Genomic DNA, 18,919 nt, shown 5'->3' with positions numbered 1-18,919 from the left:
ATTCAGAAATGTGTTTTTAATGTTACATATGTATGTTCAAACAACGATGTAAGTATAAAATATAAAATATAAAATATAAAATATAACTGAGTTTATTGAGCGTGACAATATACCGAACTTTAAAATAGCTAGAATGTGGGATATCTTCAGTTCATATATATATATATATTATAAAATGTAGGATCTAGCACCAATATACCGAACTTTAAAATATAAACACCAAACTTATTACGGTAGGATCTAGTACATATATCATATATGCCATATGGTGACGATGATAAATTTAGTGCATCTTCCAGAGTCTGAATTATAAAGTATTTGTCCATGATATTATATAAGTACAAAAGCAAGTTAACAGGTGGCCGTTGAAGGGATTAACGTTTGTCCTGTTACCTACTAACCTACCTCATTTACTAGTTACATTTTTATCCTAATGATTGAGCATAAATAATTGAGTATATATGATTAATGTTTAAAGGGATTAACTAATCTACCTGTCCTTTATGTAAGTATCAACAAAAACGAAACTATCCACAAAACAAAACAAGACATCTTTATAATATAGAAACCAACTGGTCTGACGACATTTATAAGACATCGATGGTGCTCGAGCCTCGAGCAACAGTTTTATTCATGAGAAAAAACATCTAGAAGTTAATTGTAAACAAAAAGTTAACCTAGAAGTGGATCAACACTTGCATACCCTTCATTAATCTTGCAACTAAATTTATGAAAACAAGTTAGTATTGATCTAGTAAACAAATTATCAGTTTTAAACCCAAATTTCTATGGTTATGATTAAAGCACATCTCTCGTTTTATGCTATAGAAGATAAAATAAAATTTGAATATCCTAATCATATCAAACCTATAATGTATAAAATTCCATATGCTTAAATACTAATTTGATAAATATTTACATACAAAAAATAATTCGTGTTACTATGATATTTACAATCATAAGTTGTCATAAACAAAGTGGAGAGAAGATTTCATAATCAAGTGATTCAGAATACTCAATTTTGCACAAAAGTCTCTGCGTGTGTCAGTGTTTGAGTGTGTAAACAAAGTTAGGTGTGTGCCTTTGACTTACATGTTCTTGCTTACTTTTTATTCTGATTTTTTACATATTTGATTATCTCTGCGTTATACAGACTTATAATTTTACATGAGTGAACCATTAAAAAAAAGAAGAAAAAAAACATTATTGAGTCATTCGTTATCATGCCCTCTATGAAGTTCCCTAAACAGGTGTCGAGATCGTACATTTTATGGTGCGATTTCCTTTTAGCATTAGCTTTTTGGAATCGTTCCCTCCCCTAAAAGGTGTATAAATTGTTCTAACAAATTTAAGGTTCTAAATTAAATTAATTATTAGGAGTTAATGGGAATCACACCCTATGATGTGATTAAATAAATATTGTTTGGCTCGTTATATAGTAACAATTTATTGATTTGGATAATTTGAACATAAGAAAAAATGATTAAATCTATTCTACTAAAACATAAACATTCTCTTAGACCCAATCCTTTTTGTAAATTTTTAATTAAATATACCCTTTATAGTTTTAATTTTGGTAACAAATTTTGGTAACAACTAAGATGATTCCTGTTATGTTCGACAAGCTTCTTTTTTGTAGCTTGTACAACCAAATTAATTTTTTGAATCTCTTTGGATTTTAAGTTTCACCACTTGTAATCTCTTTCACTACTAGTTAATGATAAACATTTTTAGAAAAAAGATGACTCCTTATATTTTTTGAATATAATTATTAATTTATATAGCACCTAACAAATTCTATTTGTAACTCCATTTGATATTTTTTTCATAATTATTTTTTTAATTTGTATGACAGTTTGGTATTTTTTGGTCCATTCTTAATCAAACTATATTAAAGATATACATATTGAGCTACAACAATTCTTTCATAATCAATGTTTTGTGGTTGAATTAATATATCATCATTTTGAAGCTATATTGTATATACTATATAGTATTATATTCTGTGGACTTTCTTTCAAATTAAATGTTGAATGTTTTAAAGTTTAAACATGCCAAATCTCTAATCAACTGAATGACATCTATTAGACTTATTTTAAATACTAATTTTCATTTTAAAGATTAATGTGAGGGTCTATTAATTAGACTTATTAAATACTAATTTTCCTTTTTGAAGATTAATGTGCGGACTCTGCAGTTATTTATTGTTATTATCGTTTAAACATGAAATTTGCTTTGCAAAGGGACATTGATAAAACAAAAGGATGGATTATTGGATCATTTCTTCTCCAACACAAACGTTGGAATATATATAGTGATGGCCTAACTCAAGAATTTACACATTAATCATGGTATCCTTTTTCCATAATTGGTTTACCTTTTTGAAATAATAGTCTAGTGATTACATATCTCGAATGTCAAATTAAGCTTTTTCCTAGAAAACTATGATGAAATACTACCAATTATTCCCACTTTGGGGTGGGTTCCTTTCATTTAGTATTGAGCCTTTGATGTTTATACTAATTATTTATTTGTTTGCATGTATGAATAGTAATATAGTATAAATACTATATTTCTATATGTATGTATGTATGTTCTTATGAAATGAAAAAAGAACACCTTTCACATTAATTCTTGAAAATTTTAAAACTGACAAAGAAACTTTCTATTATCAAAACCAATATTATTTTGTAACAGCAATAATATGAGTTTGTTTTTAACATAGAAGGCAGATAGCAAATCTGAAAGCCGTATAAACATTATTCATGGAAGAGGCTGATGATCTATCCATTAGTTGCAATTAAAAATGTTTTTCTGGGATATATTCCACTCCTCATCTCATCAACCATATGTTGCTCAAGCTCTCTCTAAGCAAGAATCTGCTAGGTATCAGTTTCCTTGTTTCTGTTTTTCCTCTACATGAAGAATCTGAGTAGTAATAATCCAATTCTTAGCATATGATCAGGAGGGTCTTTGTTGTTGAAGTTTATTTGGGTCTATTTGCTCAAAGTAAAGTGGTCTTGAACTGCTTCTACACCACGGTCTTGGCAATAAGATCCAGAAAATGACATAATCTTTATATATAAAGAAGAGTTCTAATCTCTCTCATGATGCCACCTAGGATGCCACCTAGGAAATTCATCTCATTCTGTGTTGACACGTCATATTCATCGTTGTGGGCTTTGTTTGTGGGCTTTATTGTAGTGAGGAAATTATTATCACGTCCAAACCCAAACCTAATCAGTCAAGTCGTTTCACATCTCTTCCTCTTCGATTCAACTGAGCGCTGATGCGGTGGAGGCGATTAAGATCTGTAACGGTGAGGTTACCTCTTTAATGTCTTTAATTCACTTCAATTCGGTGATATTCGTCTGTGTATTCCTATATATATACGCATATACTTCTCACAGTCGGTTTCGCTTTACAATCTCAGCTTTCACGTCTCTCTCATCTTCTGTTTGTGTTTATCTCTATCTATGGCTAATTCAATCGTTTTTTTCTCTGATCTGAAATCCGGCCGTTGCACGTCTGTTGTGGAGGCCAGATTGCTCCGTTTCTGGGAGGCTCGGAACGTCAAGCGTGGTGGTGAGCTCATGTGGATGGACTTACTCATGGTTGATGTCAATGTGAGTGTTCTCCATTCGAACCCTCGATTCCGGTCTGCTGTATACATATTACTCTTGCAACCGTTGTTTGGTTTTCCACATAGCTTTGGTTATAGTTGTTTTGATTGTTTTTTTTATATTTGGTAATGCGATCTGTTAATCGTCTTGGGTATTATTCCGGTTAGATGTATACAGGTTTTTTTTTTTTTTTTTTTTTTTGCAACCGTGATTTGTTTTCCCACCCTAGATTTTTCTTAATCTTTGGTTATAGGTGTTTCGATTGGTTTGATTTTTTTTCTTTATTTATTTTTTTTTTTTTTTGGCAATGCGATATGTTAGTCGCCTTGATGCTATTCCGGTTAGCTGTATACAGATTATTTTGCAACCGTTATTAGCTTTCCCCCATCGAGGAATGTTGGATGTATGTGTTATGTTAATGTTATGTTAATGATAATTTCGTAAACATGTGACAGGGGACCATGATGCAAGCTACCATCAGTGCTGGACGTCTGCCAGAGTACCGGGGAAGACTCATTGCCGGATCAATGTTCACACTTTCCGGATTTGATGTCTCCAGAGCAGCACAAAACTTCAGGCTCACAGATTCGTCGTTGATGATCCGTTTCAGCGATATGACCTCCTTTAAGGAGCTACCTGCGCCGGTCTCACCTTTGCCAGAGGAAGCGTTCAGGTTTCGTAACCAGTCGGAGCTGGTTGGGCTAGCTAATACGAGCACCCAGTTACCAGGTATAACTGTAACAATGAGTCATGTTTATTATATTGTTATAGTATGTGTACTGAATTCTGATGAGCTTGCTTTTTTGTAAAGACGTTGTAGGTGAGATACTTTGTGTGAAAAGCACAGTTAGTGATCCTCCAGAGGAGAAGAACAGAGTCATGGTGACTATGAAGCTGGATAGGTAGATGTCGTGTCTGGTTGATCTGTAGTTTGTTCGTCATATGCTCTGACCGTGTTGCGTGAATCTGATATAATTCCTTTTCTCCTTTTTTCTCCTTTTTGGATGTGTGCAGTGACGAGACCATCACTTTGAGCTTATTTGATTCGCAAGCTGTTGCTTTCCACAAGCAACTTGAGGCCATGCAGGTTGATCCGAAGGTCATGGTTGCTACTAGCATCAACCCGAAGATGGTTGGAGGTCTGTTATATCTTTCACTGTTGCACCATCGCGTACTGTCATAGCAACTCGATCCTTATTATTTGTATTGCTCAATGTAGGGCGGCTGTTTCTCAATGCAACGTCGGGCACCCATGTGTATTTTGATAAGGCGACAAGAGCAGGAGAAGTCCTGTTCTACCAGTATGTCTGACGTCACTGAGCACGATTGTGTAATATTTTATATTTGTCTGGCTAATCGGTAAATCATGTGTAGGTTGGTCACTCGAGATACTGGACTGCCGTCAGTCGCTCCGCTATTAAGATCGTATGCGAAGGTGGAGACGATGTCCATTGCCGAGCTTACCAGTTTCATCGTTTCAGCTGCAACCCAGGTCATATTTATGGTTACTTTGTTACTATTTATTTCTTCGTTGTCGACTTAGGTTTGATATCTCTGGATTTCATACGAGCGTTGTTGGATGCAGGAGATTGATTTTTTGTGCACTGGAAGGGTTGTTCACGTAGACGCAGGGCGGGGGTGGTGCTATGTTGCCTGCTCGAAATGCAGTAAGAAACTGGAACGGTCTGCTTCTGCGTTTACATGTGTTAGATGCAACAATTCACATGCTGTTGGGGCCCTTCGGTAGGTTGCACTTTTAGGATGTTGTTTGTCCGACTTCGTGTTTTGCTATATGAAGATCGTAGACCGTTGTTTGGCTGACTTAATGTTTACTAATTATAGTTACCGCGTGGAGATGGCAATATGTGATGATACTGGAGAAGCAACCTTTGTTTGGTTCGATGGTGTGATGGCGAAATTGCATAGTCTCAGGGCAAGTGAAGCTGCGCAGATGCTGGTATGATAAATATTTGACTACATGTGTGATATCACCCGTTGAGCGGCGTCTGCTTACTCACCTCATCTTTTGTCAAATAGGCTGAGGACGGGGTGAACCCTGAAGACACTGGCCTTCCTCCCTTCATTGCAGAGATGGAGGGTAAAACGTACACTTTCCAAGTGAGAGTCACTGCGTTTAATTTCACCGAGCATCACAGGACCTTCACCATAACACGAGTTGCTGAGGAGCATGGTCGTCTGCCAGTCGATGCCGTGATCAATAATGTAAGTATAATGTGAAAAATGGTATCTATCTGTCCGCGTGCAAATCTCTGTACTTATAACGCAAGTTCAATGTATAGGGAGGTAATGATGACGAGGACGATGATGATCCGTCTGACGAGACTGGGGGTAAAGCTCCTGATGGTGATGAGGATGCTGGCGATTCAGCGTCTGCTGGTGGTACGGGTTCGTCCGGCAAGGCGCGTAGGAACACTGGTGCAGGACCCTCCGAGGGTGTGAAGAAGTCACGTGTTGTCTGAGATGTATGAGCTCCTAATAAGGCTCATATTATTATTATTATTATTATGGATGTTTGTTTGAAATTCCCGCGGATTCGGATATTTTATTGGGTCATCCCCGTTAATGCATTTCAGTTTGAACTTTAATTCCGATTTTCTATCATTCTGGTTTAGTCATTTTGCTTTGGTTTAGTGAATCCCTATTACATACGGTTATTTAGAATAGATCCGGAATATTCATTTTGCTTTGTTTATTCATTTTGGTTCGAGTCCTTATAGTGTTTAGCTTGCTAATAAAGCTTTAGAAATAATCTATTAATTTCCTGTTTAGAATAGGCTAGAAATTGTTTATACATCTAGAACCAATTTTGCAAGAAATTGTTTATACATCTAGAACCAATTTATAAACAGATTCCATTAATTTTGATTGTTATACTGTCTTATTTTTTTATATATATACAAATGATGATGAAAATGGTGTGTTTGTTTTAAAAAAAAAAAATAAAAAAAAAAATAAAATAGTTTTGCTTCATTTTATATAAAGATATATATGTCTTTATGTATAAAAACTTTTTTTTGTTATTTTGTATAGATTATTCTTTTGTTATTTTTTTATTTTACATCTCGCAATCTCTGTTTCGCCTACAACCTTTCACGAATAAATACTCTTCCCATATAAAACATTCAATTAGCGTATAACATGATGGATTTGGTATTATTCATTCAATACATAAAATTACTATTCAAGAATATGAAATCAAATGTGGTGATACACAATCCATGATTACGGACATTACGACGTTACATAAGTACACAAGTATATCTCATAAATGCATATCGAACCGTATATTCAAATGTTAAAGATCCTTGCTGTATAAATTTGACCCAATTGATGCTGCATACGAATACCACACTACCAAACACTGATTCAAAAATAAAATAAGCACATCAACATGAATAGCCCCCAGGGTCTCCCGGCCGTCTCATCTCAGCAGGATTCAAATGACGTCACGGATGCTATTGGCCCTGACCCGGCGGTTAACAGCAGCATGAACACCTCCGACGACGAAGAAACTCCTGACATATCACCGGCGTCATATTTCAAAACCCTGACCCTGGAGTACTTTGCATCCGAACCACTACGGATGGTGTATGGCTACCGAGACTTAATCCAGTCATGTCTGGAGAGCAATAACCCCGAATCGCAGTTTATTGAAGGTATAAACCAGTATTTTTTCCATAAGAGCACGAGCACCGCATTAGAACATCTAAGACTTTCAGCTGTTGGGAAATATGATAAGGGTACTTACCTTTATGGGATACTGCTGCTGTGCAACGGAAAGATGAAAAGGGGAAGAAAGGTTCTAGACACCCTAAAATGGAAACATACACTGATCACCACAAACAGATGCTGGCGAGAGATTAAGAAGGTACTAAGCGTTTACGGTATTATGCTAGAGGACACGTATCTGACCAACCTGGCCAAGCTCAAGCCCCCCCCAACCTGCGATCTCCATAAGAAAACGCATTTGTGCAAAAAATGTTACTACTTTATAAGGGTCCAAATGTTTGTGGACTATATTGCTTATCGAAAGTGATTTCCGTTTTGTTTTCGTGGCGTCGCCTGAGATGGTGAAGAAAGGGCGTGTTGGGTGAGATTATGATAAACCGTCTGATTCTAATAATCGCTCAGAATCTATATGTTGAGACCGGTCTACTGAGTGCCTTTGCTTTCTGTTTCTGTTTTCGATTTCCTCTTTGTTTTTTTTGGTTTTGTTTCTGCTTCTATTATTTCTGTTGAGACCGGTTTCATGAGTTTTTGAATATTACGTTGAATTTTACTCTCAGAGCTTGCTGTTTATGTTTCTATAGAAAACATATGTAATTGGTCGGTTAACTCATACTAAGATAATTAGTTAAAATGAATATACGGTCCATCCATACTCTGAATATGGTAAATCACGTATAAATTACAATCATTGACGATATATGACGTATATTGTTACTCGGTTGTTTTGGTAGAAAAAATAAAAATAGTAAACCGGTTTCAGAAAATTGTAAGTTTGGTTCGATAATATTGCCGGTATAAAATTATTTGCGTTGCGTCGGACACACGCAAATACATAACGGCGTTATGACTTGGTAAAAGTGACATGCAATGCAATTGAAACAATAATAAATATATTACAAAAAAAACAAAACATGCATATACATTTTCCGGATCCGTAACGTCTGTCCAACTTCAACCCTTTTTTTTGTCTAAATAGGTTGGTGAGGGATATATACTTAGTCTCCAAATAAATATACATTTTTACCATATACTTTTACACCTTTTTCCTGGTAATAATTATTTATTTATACATATATAGATAGATCTTGGACACATAGATGTAAACAAACTTGAATTATATTCATGTAGATGACGGCCAAAAAAAAAGATTAAATGATATCAAGTATACGTCAGAAAATATTAACAAGTTAAAAAACTGTAAATGCTATCAAGTATACGTTTAAAAAAAAAACAGTAAATGCTATCAAGTATACGTTTAAAAAAAAAATTATAACTGAATATAATTTCAATTACCTGATTAAGATTACCAAAACCATTATTACATCTAATAATAAGACTACCCATGCAATTTAAAAATGGAATATCGGACTGATTTGTTCCTATCAACCCATTTGTTCAAATAACAGTTTTAAATATAGCTGAGAACCTTTTGAATTGGCTCGGTTTGGTTGTTGGTTTACCTCGGTTTTCATGGATCTAAAAAGTCCCATGTTATGTTGCACGTAAAAGCGTAGTTCTTGCAATTATCACAATTGACATTAATGCAGCATCATTATTACTACGTTATTACTCTAAGCGTCGTGAGGTGTGGAGTGGGAAGTTAAGTCGTTCTCTTTCATAGGAGCTGCCCAGTATATATACATATAGAATACATCATCAACTAGGCTGCAAGCTTACAGAAACAAGAAAAAGCAAAAGAAAAAAAAAACAGAAAGCAAAAAAAAACAAAACACGTTCTACTCTTCTCCTCTCATGGATCCAGTTGAGCCAAAGATGTCGAGCTTGGTGGATCTGCCTGATGACATGCTAATGTGTATTGTTGCCAAGGTTGGGGCAAGCTCTCCAATTGACTATTTCAACACAGTTGTCTCCTGCAAGAGCCTCGGCTTTGGTTGCGATACTTACCTCATTGCGAGGGAGCTCAACCTAGCACCGTTTGTTAAGGAGCCTCTCCGGTCTCGCAGATACCAGAAAGTGATGGACAGCTGCCTACGTGCCAATAACCCAATGGCAAACTATGTCAAGGGCGTTCTCGAGTTTTTCCACCACCGGAACCAGTTCCTAGGTATGCACCACTTCCGCCTTGCTCACAAAAGTGGTCATAAGGAGGGGACATACATCTATGGTGTCCTCTCGATGGCAATGGGGAACTTCGTGAAAGGGAAGAAGGTGCTCAACAAACTGGCCGATGATAAGGGGGTTGAAGTTGTTGAAGATTGCTGGAACAACGTCCAGATCTCGCTTAGGCGTTTCACACCCAACATGAGAGACGTGTTCATTCAGTCATATGTGCAGATGCAGCCTCCTCATGGATGTCATCCTCCTGAGCCAGGCACGGCTTGCTACCAGTGCTTCCACTTCTACCTGATGTCTGAGTTCTTTGAGATGATGATGGGTATCAACCAGCCGATTGAGTCACAGCAGTGGGTTTAGACTCCTAATTGTGTTCTTTGTTTCATCTTGATGTTTCTCTTTAAATTTCCCTAAATGCGTTGTTGATGGGTTCATCCCCATAAACAATGTTCCATGTTTTTCTCTTTTAAAAAAATTAAAAAAAAAAACAAAAAGAGGCAATTTTAATTGCCCAACCAAAAAAAAACCCAAGTTTGCCTTTGTCTTTAAATACTTATCTCTCACCATGGCCGTCAACTGTGTTTGGATAAAACTATAAGTCGTCTTCATGCATATTTAAACAAAGAATAAAAAAAAAAAAATGGAAGTCGTATGAAGTATGTTCTAGCGATGTTTGTATGGAATTCCAAAATTGGATTATAATATGATCGGTATTTTCTACTAATGTATAAATCGTTATGCCTACGTACTAAAACCCATGTTAGCCTTTGACTTCGAATAAATTGTACAAGTCGTTCTCATGCATTTTAAAGAGGAATGAAAGCAAAATAAAACGAACCCACTTCAAGACGCTAAAAATATTAAAATGGAGTAAGGTTGAATATTTATAGTTTTTTTTCCCTTTTTGAACTTGGCTTCCATATTAAAATTGCAAAAGAGAAACAAAAAGAGTACAGGCCCATAAGCCCTGAATTGTTTAGAGCAGAGCCCAATTACTTTTAACACACGGTAAGGATCAAACTGTATATATCATGCAACTATTTCATAATTAGCTCTATATATTTATAGTTTCGCATTCCTTTGAACGTAAACTAGCTCTAAATATAAGCTAGGAATTCCAGAATGGCATTATAATATGATCCGAGTTTTCGTGTTAATGTATGAATCTTTACGACAACCTACAAACTGTATATATCATGCTACTATATCATAATTTTATGAACAAGCATCCTACGATGATAGTAATATTTTTAGTTTCCGAGTAATAAATTTGGATAAATTTATTCCTACAACGCGTATAGTAATAATGTCCTAATCTTGGATGCTGTATTTATTTTTTCATTCCCCCCCCCCCCCCGTCCCCCCCCAAATAAAACATGTTTGTATTTATATGTTTATATTTATATATTTATCAGATTTGTTACCATCATATAAAATACAATAAAATATTTACATAAATCTTACTGTGATAAACAACGAATGTCCATATATCTTAATCCAAGTAAACAATTCTAATATTTTAGCAAATATTGTCTCAGGAAATAGTCTTTTCATACGTACATATATGGAAAACCATTACACAGGCATTTACGGCAAATAAATGACTTCCAGAAACAAACCAATATTATTTGTAACTGTCAATTACATCATACCCAAACAGTCAGTGGTATTCTAAGAATCAGACTCATAACCCCCAAAACTTTACTTCCAGCTACGCTCTCTGCGAGATAGTCGATAGCAATGGTGAATAAAACACATAGAAGAGTTACAACTGCTGATCCAGAGGCAGGTGTGGACACTGACAGCAGCAGTGGAAGCGTCAGGGGGAACGAGGAATCCTTCAGTTCTGGTACGCCCATCTCTCTTTCCGTTTAGTATCAACGGTCAGCGAAACAGAGTATTGTAGTCTATAACATCTTCCACCGTCTTATCCACAGCTGGTGATCAAAACAGAGCTGTATCGCGATTGGCACGGCAATCCCGAATGCTGATTCGGTCCACAAAAACAGACAGAACGTCAGCAGTAGGTAAGTCACCACTATATTGTGATTAGCATCGATTTACCCAAACAGAATCACTGATACGAATTCGACATGACAATTCCGTAGCTAGCAAGAAACCAATGAAGAGACGCGGGGTCGGCAGGCCGATCATTCCGACAGGTATACTTATAAGTAGAACGTCATATTGCCTATTTTCACCATATATGTATCTCTGCGTATGTATTGACACTCCTCACAACCAAAACAGCGTCTCCTGCGACAACACCGATCACAATCAACGCCCAAATGCATATGACTCCCTCCGCGTCTGCCTCTCGCAATGCCAGACAATTACGGATATCAATTCGTAATCAAAGAAAAGCAAGCCGGTCAACTAACCCTGCGACCACAGCTGGTAGTTAGTTAATCATGCCTTACATTTAACAGATCACGAGCCATTATATATTTCTGATTTGGTTATATTATGTGGTATAACAGCGTCCTCTTCCAAACGCACAAGGGCTACACGTACGTCAACAACACTCCGGAATCGTTTTCATTGTATATTATCAATACATGATTCTAATCCGGTATTGCTCTCTTTATGTAGGTGGTAAGAACGTCAAACCATATAACAAATGGGAGTTAGGCTCATGTCCATCGTGTAAAGCAATATTGTGGAATGCTGAAGCAATTGCGGGTCAGACCACCAGAGAGAACAAACAGTACAGTCTATGCTGCCAGCGAGGTCGAGTGAGGCTTCCACGTGTTAGGGAACCACCACCTCCATTGCTAGCGCTTCTAGAGTCACCCAAATTCAGAACTCACATCAGAGTTGCTAACAGTCTGCTTGCCTTCACGTCCATGGGTGCTCAGATAGATCATACTGTGACTGGAACCCCCGGCCCTTTTACCTACCGTGTCCATGGCCAAATTATTCATAGAATAGGATCCATGCTTCCTGAGGATGGTAACGACCCGGGGTATCTGCAGCTTTATATTTTCGACACTGAAAATGAGCTCTCTAACAGAAAACGAGCAATCACAAAAGGTTCTTCCTCCATAGAACTCGAAGATACTATCATAGTCCAGTTGATTGAGATGCTCGATACTCACAACCATCTAGCAAAAACCTTTAGATTTGCACGCGACCGCTTCCAGGCTACAGGGAAAATCGAGTTCAGCATCAAATTAGTCAGTCAACCAAACAGAGGTCGTCAGTACGATCTTCCTACTGCAGATGAGGTTGGAGGCCTAATAGTTGGAGACTTATCTGCGACCTCAGTAGGAAGGGATATTGTGGTCGAACACAAATCTTCAGCGCTGCAGAGGATAGGTGATCTCCACCCATTACTGATGAGTCTCCAGTATCCTCTGTTGTTTCCGTACGGTGAAACCGGTTACAGCGAGAGAATCCCGTACAGAGGGCCTGAAGCATCCACGGTGAAGCGAGAATTCATGACTATGAGGGAGTATTATGCTTACCAACTCCAAACCCGACCTACTGAAGGGATGACAATTATTAAGGGAGGGAAATTGTTGCACCAGTATATCGTCGACGCGTACGTAGCTACTGAGACTGAGCGACTGCGATTCATAAGTCTGAACCAAAAGAAACTGCGAGCGGATCTATATAACAACGTATGTGACGCTGTTGAGGCCGGTGACGCAGATCCAGCACAAATCGGTAAAAAGGTCATCCTACCTGCAACCTTCACTGCTGGACCACGGTATATGGCTGAAAAATATCAGGACGCAATGGCTATTTGCCGTTGGTATGGGAATCCTCATCTATTCATCACCGTCACCGCCAACCCAAACTGGGTGGAACTCCGAGATCATCTTAGTGCATATGGAGGTGATTCTCCCAATAGTCGACCTGATCTAGAATGCCGAATTTTCAAACTAAAGCTGGATGAAATGATAGCAGACTTTAAAAAGGGAGTATACTTCCCCAAGCCAGATGCAGGTACACTCTTCTCTTCAACAAAAACTATTAACTACGTATAAATGAACAAAGAAAAATCAATACAATTATCCAGTAACCATGACAATCCATTGTAACATAACCACCGAAAACAGAAAAAACAAACAACAATTATTATTATTAGCAATCACAAACATTGTCCACTACAATTATAATAAATTGCTCTACTTTAAAATATCTATCTTTAATAATTTACAAGCCCTCACAAAATAATATAATATTATTTGAGATTTAAATCGCATCTGATTGATTATATTGTTTTATGGTATCGCACTACTTATACACTACAAATTCTGTCAAATCCGAATTAAGCTATAAACTCCACTAAATATATTCAGTTAATTAATATAATTGGAATTTCGCATAAACAACAAACTGACTAAACTCACAACATAGAGTGAGAAATTTTACACAAAATTATAACTGCGATAATACTTGGTTCAATCAGATTGCGAATTCATTCTTTTTGTTTGGGTCAAAAATTGCAAATTCATTCTAAAACGAGATTATTTAGCATTTCTATTTCGATGACTGACCGTTTACTTAAACAATATTTTCACACCTTTTGTTTAACGAGTTGCCTTGCTTCTGTACTTTTTGTAGTCACCCGTAATTCTTTCAGACCCTTATTCTGTAGTTGTATGAGTTAGCTCAGACTAATAATTTTATTACAGCCTTTAGTAAAAAAAGTTAAATCCTTTACCAATAAATATGTAAAAAATTACAATATTCTAATCTACTATTTTTGTTCTGTTTTGCCTCTATCCGTCAAATGTTGCAGTTGTCTACACCATAGAGTTTCAGAAAAGAGGGTTGCCTCATGCCCACATTCTATTATGGTTGAAAGGCATACAAAAAGAAGTTACTGCTGCGATCATCGATGAGTACATCTCGGCAGAGTTACCAGACAGAGAGACTGACAGAGAAGGATTCGAACTGGTTGAACGTCATATGATTCATGGTCCGTGCGGTAAGTTCCGCAAGAGCTCACCGTGTATGGACAAAGGGGTGTGCACAAAGAACTTCCCTAAACCTTTCTCAGAACATACAAGGATTGACAAATCTGGATTCGTGGTTTATAGAAGGAGAGCTGATCCCGGATCTTTCGTGGTCAAGGGTGACATCAGGTTGGATAATCAGTTTGTCGTGTCCCACAATCTTGCACTCCTAAAGAAATACCAAGCCCACATCAACGTGGAATGGTGCTGTAGAACCAGCGCAATCAAGTACCTGTTTAAATACATTACCAAAGGCGTTGATCGTGCAACTGCCGTACTACAGAAGAATGACCCGAATATGCTTAACGAGGTTGACAGATATTTGGAGTGTCGATACATATCAGCTTGCGAGGGAGCATGGAGGTTGTTCGCTTTCCCGATCCACCATAACCAGCCCAACGTCGTCAAACTCCCGGTTCACCTGCCAGGGCAGCATCTAATGGTTTTTGATCAATCTGATGACTTATCTCGAGTGATTTCGCGAGAAAATATTGAGAAGACAATGTTGACAGCTTTTTTTGAAGCTTGTGACACATATGAGGAGGCGAGGGAGATGACATACGTCGAATTTCCCTCCAGGTTTGTTTACCATTCAAACGAACGGTTATGGGCACCTAGGCAGCAAGGAGAAGCTATTGGTCGGGTCGTGTACGTAAGTCCAGTATCTGGTGATAGATATTACCTAAGGATTTTGCTTAATGTTGTGAGAGGTCCTAGGAATTATGACGCGTTGTACACTGTCGGTGATGTGGTTTACAAGAAGTTCAAGGAAGCGTGTTATGCACGAGGCCTGCTTGATGATGACAAAGAGTGGCATGAGGCCATAGAAGAGCCATCGTATTGGGCTACCGGACGGCAGTTGAGAAAATTGTTTGTCCTCATCCTGGTTTACTGCCATGTTGTAAGCCCGCTCAAGCTCTGGGAGCATGCCTGGAAGTTTCTAGCTGAAGACATTCTCTACATGAAAAGAAAGGAATTTCGCTTTCCAGGGCTTGACCTGCAGGACGAGCAGTTAAAACAGTATACTCTGTTAGAGGTTGAGAAACACCTGAAAGAGCACAACCAGACGCTTTCGGACTACGATGATATGCCACAGCCAGATAAATCAATTTTATCAGATTTGAGAAATCCTCATCTACGTGAAGAAATGGTCTACGACGTTCAAAAGGAGGCCGAGACACATAGCATGTTGTTTGATGCAATGAATGAGGATCAGCGGAAAGTATATCATGCCGTTATGCAGTCTGTCGAGAAACGGTCAGGGCAGTTGTTATTTGTTAACGGTGCAGGAGGTACAGGAAAGACATATCTATACCGGACTATCATCGCAAGGATGAGGTCAGTTGGCAAAGTAGTTATTCCAGTCGCCTCCGCTGGAATCGCCGCATTGCTTCTCCCAGGTGGGCGGACAGCACACTCGCGGTTTAAATTGCCATTGAATCTGGATGATCGTTCGATGTGTGAAATACACAAAGGCTCCAGCTTGGCGGCGTTGATATCTAAAGCGGAACTAATCATATGGGACGAAGCTCCGATGGCACACAGACATGCGTTCGAGACTCTAGACCGTTCCCTCAGGGATTTGTTATCAGATGCAGACCCAGAAGCTGCCAACAAGCCTTTTGGTGGCAAGACAGTGCTCCTCGGAGGTGATTTTAGGCAGATACTGCCGGTGATCCGACATGGAAAACGGACAGACACAGTTCTCGCATCTATTAGCAAGTCTTATCTGTGGAAGATGGCTCGAGTATTCTCTCTTAGCATCAACATGCGACTTCGGCAGGAAGACAAGGATTTTGCTAAGTGGATATTACAAGTAGGAGACGGGGAAGCTCAGACACTGACTTCGTATAAGCCAAGTCATGACGAAGGTAATCGTATTTTGGTTGACAAACGCTTTTTACTCCCTACCTCTGAAACTCCACATGAAGCTTTGGCAGATGCTGCATACCCAAACTTCCTCCATAATTACCGAAACAAAGAGTATATAACAGAGAGAGCGGTCTTGACGCCTACAAATAATACAGTGCATGAAATCAACGCTTACCTCCTCTCTAAGATCCCATCGCAAGCTAGGGAGTATCTGAGTTCTGATTCCATTGAGTTAGAAGCTACACCAGATGATGATTGGACCAGCCATTACCCTCCAGAGTACTTGAACTCCCTAGAATTCCCAGGCCTCCCCAATCATAGGCTCTGCTTGAAGGTGGGAGCACCAGTGATGATGCTGCGCAACCTAAACCAAAATCAAGGATTGTGCAATGGTACAAGGATGATGGTCAGTAGACTAGGCAACCGCATCATTCAAGCGGATATCATGACGGGGACAGATGTTGGGGAGCAAGTTCTCATACCTAGGATACAGCTAAGTCCCACTGACACCATTCATCCCTTCACTTTTAATCGAAGACAGTTCCCGATAAGATTGTGCTACGCCATGACAATAAACAAGAGCCAAGGCCAGAGTCTGAACCATGTTGCCCTGTACCTTCCTCGGTCCGTCTTCACTCACGGACAACTGTATGTGGCCATGTCTAGAGTCACTTCGCCAAATGGGCTAAAGATACTGGACGAGACGTCTGATGAGGAGGGCGAAGATGGAGTGACCAATATCGTCTACAGGGAGGTCTTCGAAGACATCAAAGTGACACAGGTTAGAGCCTCAAATATGTTCCTTACGTTTCTCTATAGCTCAATAATTTTCCCTAAACTAACAATCATATCATGTTGTGCGAAACTGGACATCTAATTATTCACAGTGACCTTCACACTGAGATACAAAAGGGTCCCGACGACAACAATCAGGCTTCCAACCAGATACAAGCTTCTAAGATGACAACCTCTTTCATAAAAAAAAAAAAAAAAAAAAAAAAACCAACACAGAAACTAAGGATCACCAAATTTCTTTGAGAATGTTACGTTATACGTCTTTGGATACATGATCTCCCTGCTTATTCTGATTGTTCATGCCTTAGCTTTAGCTTTGTTTAGATGTTACAGAGAGCCTGGATTCCTTTTGGAAAGTTCAAAGCTTTGTTATAAATAGAAAATTTGGTGACAATGAACGTTCCTGTATTCCTCATGTGTCTTCTTCTAAGATGAGTCCTTTAACAGCTTCCTAAATCCAGTTTGGATTATTTCCTTAAATTCAGAATTTGTGTTTAGCTGGTAATCACTAAATAAGTAATCTTCTCTGATCCGGCTCATACTTATCTGTTTCATATTAATATGGCATTACAAAAAAATTAATCTTCTCTGATCCGGCTCATACTTATCAGTTTCTATTTATAACGTCTATCGCACAACAGCAACCTATAGTCAGCCATACTACCTTAGTAAGACAAAATTATAATTGGTATTACATAGTGAAACATATCCCGCCCGAAGGGCGGGCCAATTCTAGTATATCTCTAAAAAGTTCGTTTTCACAATCGTCAAAACTCTTAATAAAGTTCACTTTTTTCTTTTGTGAATTAATAAGAAATGATTGATCCATCTAATGGCTTGTGTTTTAACAAATCAAAAAATTGGTACATAGTAAAACAATAGATGGGCTGTACGAGTTTGATAAAAAGCCCGATTTGAATATGGGCCCGTCACGATGAGACCCATTCTTAAATGACGAAACGAGGACAAGTCTGTAATTTCAGATAACTAGCAATCAATCATATCTGTGAATAAGAAAAATTTACACCCAAGAACACATTTTCACTTTCCATTTAGAACCAAAACACATTCCACTTGTCAGACACTTTTTTGCTGTTCATTGTCTCTTATCTCTATTATTAAAAGAGAAGTACACTTAGGAAATGCCCCTGAGTTTTCAATGTTAATTACACTTACATGCCACTGACCCTATTAATAACATTCCTAAAAAAATACTTGTCTTAACCGGTTTATTAAATGTGTCTTTATCACTCTCTTTATTTATAGATAGTCTCTATTTTAATGTTTGTTTTTTTTCAGTTTAGTTAATGTGTTGTCCTAAAACAAAATTTAACTTCTCTTGTATTAAATAAATTCCGAAATTATTTATTTGTTATCAAAAAAAAATCTAGGATGTTAATTTCGAAATTATTTATTGTCGTAAAATAAAATTTAACTTCCATTCTCTATTAAAATAATTTCAAGATAAAATTGAATTTCCCTTTTCATCTAAACCAATGTTTATTCATCTCACATAGAGTAGGTCTCAATAAATCTAAAAAATTATCGTATGAATAAATTATCTATGTTTTCTTCCCACTAAAATCTATTTAACTGAACTTGCAGAGTACTCAATATTAAATATAAGATTAAGTATTGCCTATATTCTTGCTAACTACATTATTTTTAGGAAACAATTGATTTGCTTTATAAATGTTATGGACATTTATTAATTAACTAGGTGTAATTAGACATGCTAACAATATACTTTGAAACAGAATGAAAAATAAACCAATTATTTCAAAAGAGATTTAATTACTACATACCTTGATTCGTAAAGAAAAAACATCAGATTCACAA

At 37.5% G+C, this 18,919-nt stretch overlaps 2 protein-coding genes across 3 annotated transcripts; both read left to right on the top strand.

Moving 5' to 3' along the window:
* The first annotated feature begins 3,222 nt into the window (after positions 1 to 3,222).
* LOC108841194 (uncharacterized) lies at positions 3,223 to 6,230 on the top strand. Of its 2 annotated transcripts, XM_056987886.1 has the most exons (11): positions 3,223 to 3,319; positions 3,545 to 3,626; positions 4,079 to 4,352; positions 4,435 to 4,525; positions 4,638 to 4,762; positions 4,843 to 4,924; positions 4,998 to 5,115; positions 5,209 to 5,366; positions 5,466 to 5,580; positions 5,661 to 5,846; positions 5,924 to 6,230. In XM_056987886.1, exons 2-11 carry the CDS (start codon positions 3,594 to 3,596, stop codon positions 6,101 to 6,103), a joined length of 1,362 nt encoding a protein of 453 aa, XP_056843866.1. In that variant the 5' UTR covers positions 3,223 to 3,319; positions 3,545 to 3,593; the 3' UTR covers positions 6,104 to 6,230. The 2 variants fall into 2 exon arrangements, with proteins under 2 accessions (XP_056843866.1, XP_018469475.2); XM_018613973.2 differs by having other exon boundaries at positions 3,227 to 3,626.
* Positions 6,231 to 11,186: 4,956 nt separating this feature from the next.
* LOC108839530 (uncharacterized) lies at positions 11,187 to 17,162 on the top strand. Its single transcript, XM_056987389.1, has 4 exons — positions 11,187 to 11,295; positions 11,927 to 11,956; positions 12,039 to 13,397; positions 14,197 to 17,162. Exons 1-4 carry the CDS (start codon positions 11,187 to 11,189, stop codon positions 17,160 to 17,162), a joined length of 4,464 nt encoding a protein of 1,487 aa, XP_056843369.1.
* The last annotated feature ends 1,757 nt before the right edge of the window (positions 17,163 to 18,919 follow it).

The sequence above is a fragment of the Raphanus sativus genome, chromosome 6, assembly GCF_000801105.2.
Source record: "Raphanus sativus cultivar WK10039 chromosome 6, ASM80110v3, whole genome shotgun sequence".
NCBI lineage: Eukaryota > Viridiplantae > Streptophyta > Magnoliopsida > Brassicales > Brassicaceae > Raphanus > Raphanus sativus.
The sequence above is the reverse complement of the archived record's forward strand: the minus strand, read 5'-3'. Positions and strand labels throughout refer to the sequence as shown.

What these genes read in the sequence shown, in the direction of transcription:
- LOC108841194 (XM_018613973.2), top strand. Translation starts at nt 3,477, where the DNA reads ATGGCTAATTCAATCGTTTTTTTCTCTGATCTGAAATCCGGCCGTTGC. An exon ending in TACGAGCACCCAGTTACCAG is followed by an intron (nt 4,353 to 4,434) that starts GTATAACTGTAA and finishes TTTTTTGTAAAG; the next exon opens with ACGTTGTAGGTGAGATACTT. An exon ending in GTGAAGCTGCGCAGATGCTG is followed by an intron (nt 5,581 to 5,660) that starts GTATGATAAATA and finishes TTTGTCAAATAG; the next exon opens with GCTGAGGACGGGGTGAACCC.
- LOC108839530 (XM_056987389.1), top strand. Translation starts at nt 11,187, where the DNA reads ATGGTGAATAAAACACATAGAAGAGTTACAACTGCTGATCCAGAGGCA. An exon ending in CGAGGAATCCTTCAGTTCTG is followed by an intron (nt 11,296 to 11,926) that starts GTACGCCCATCT and finishes GTGGTATAACAG; the next exon opens with CGTCCTCTTCCAAACGCACA. An exon ending in CTTCCCCAAGCCAGATGCAG is followed by an intron (nt 13,398 to 14,196) that starts GTACACTCTTCT and finishes CAAATGTTGCAG; the next exon opens with TTGTCTACACCATAGAGTTT.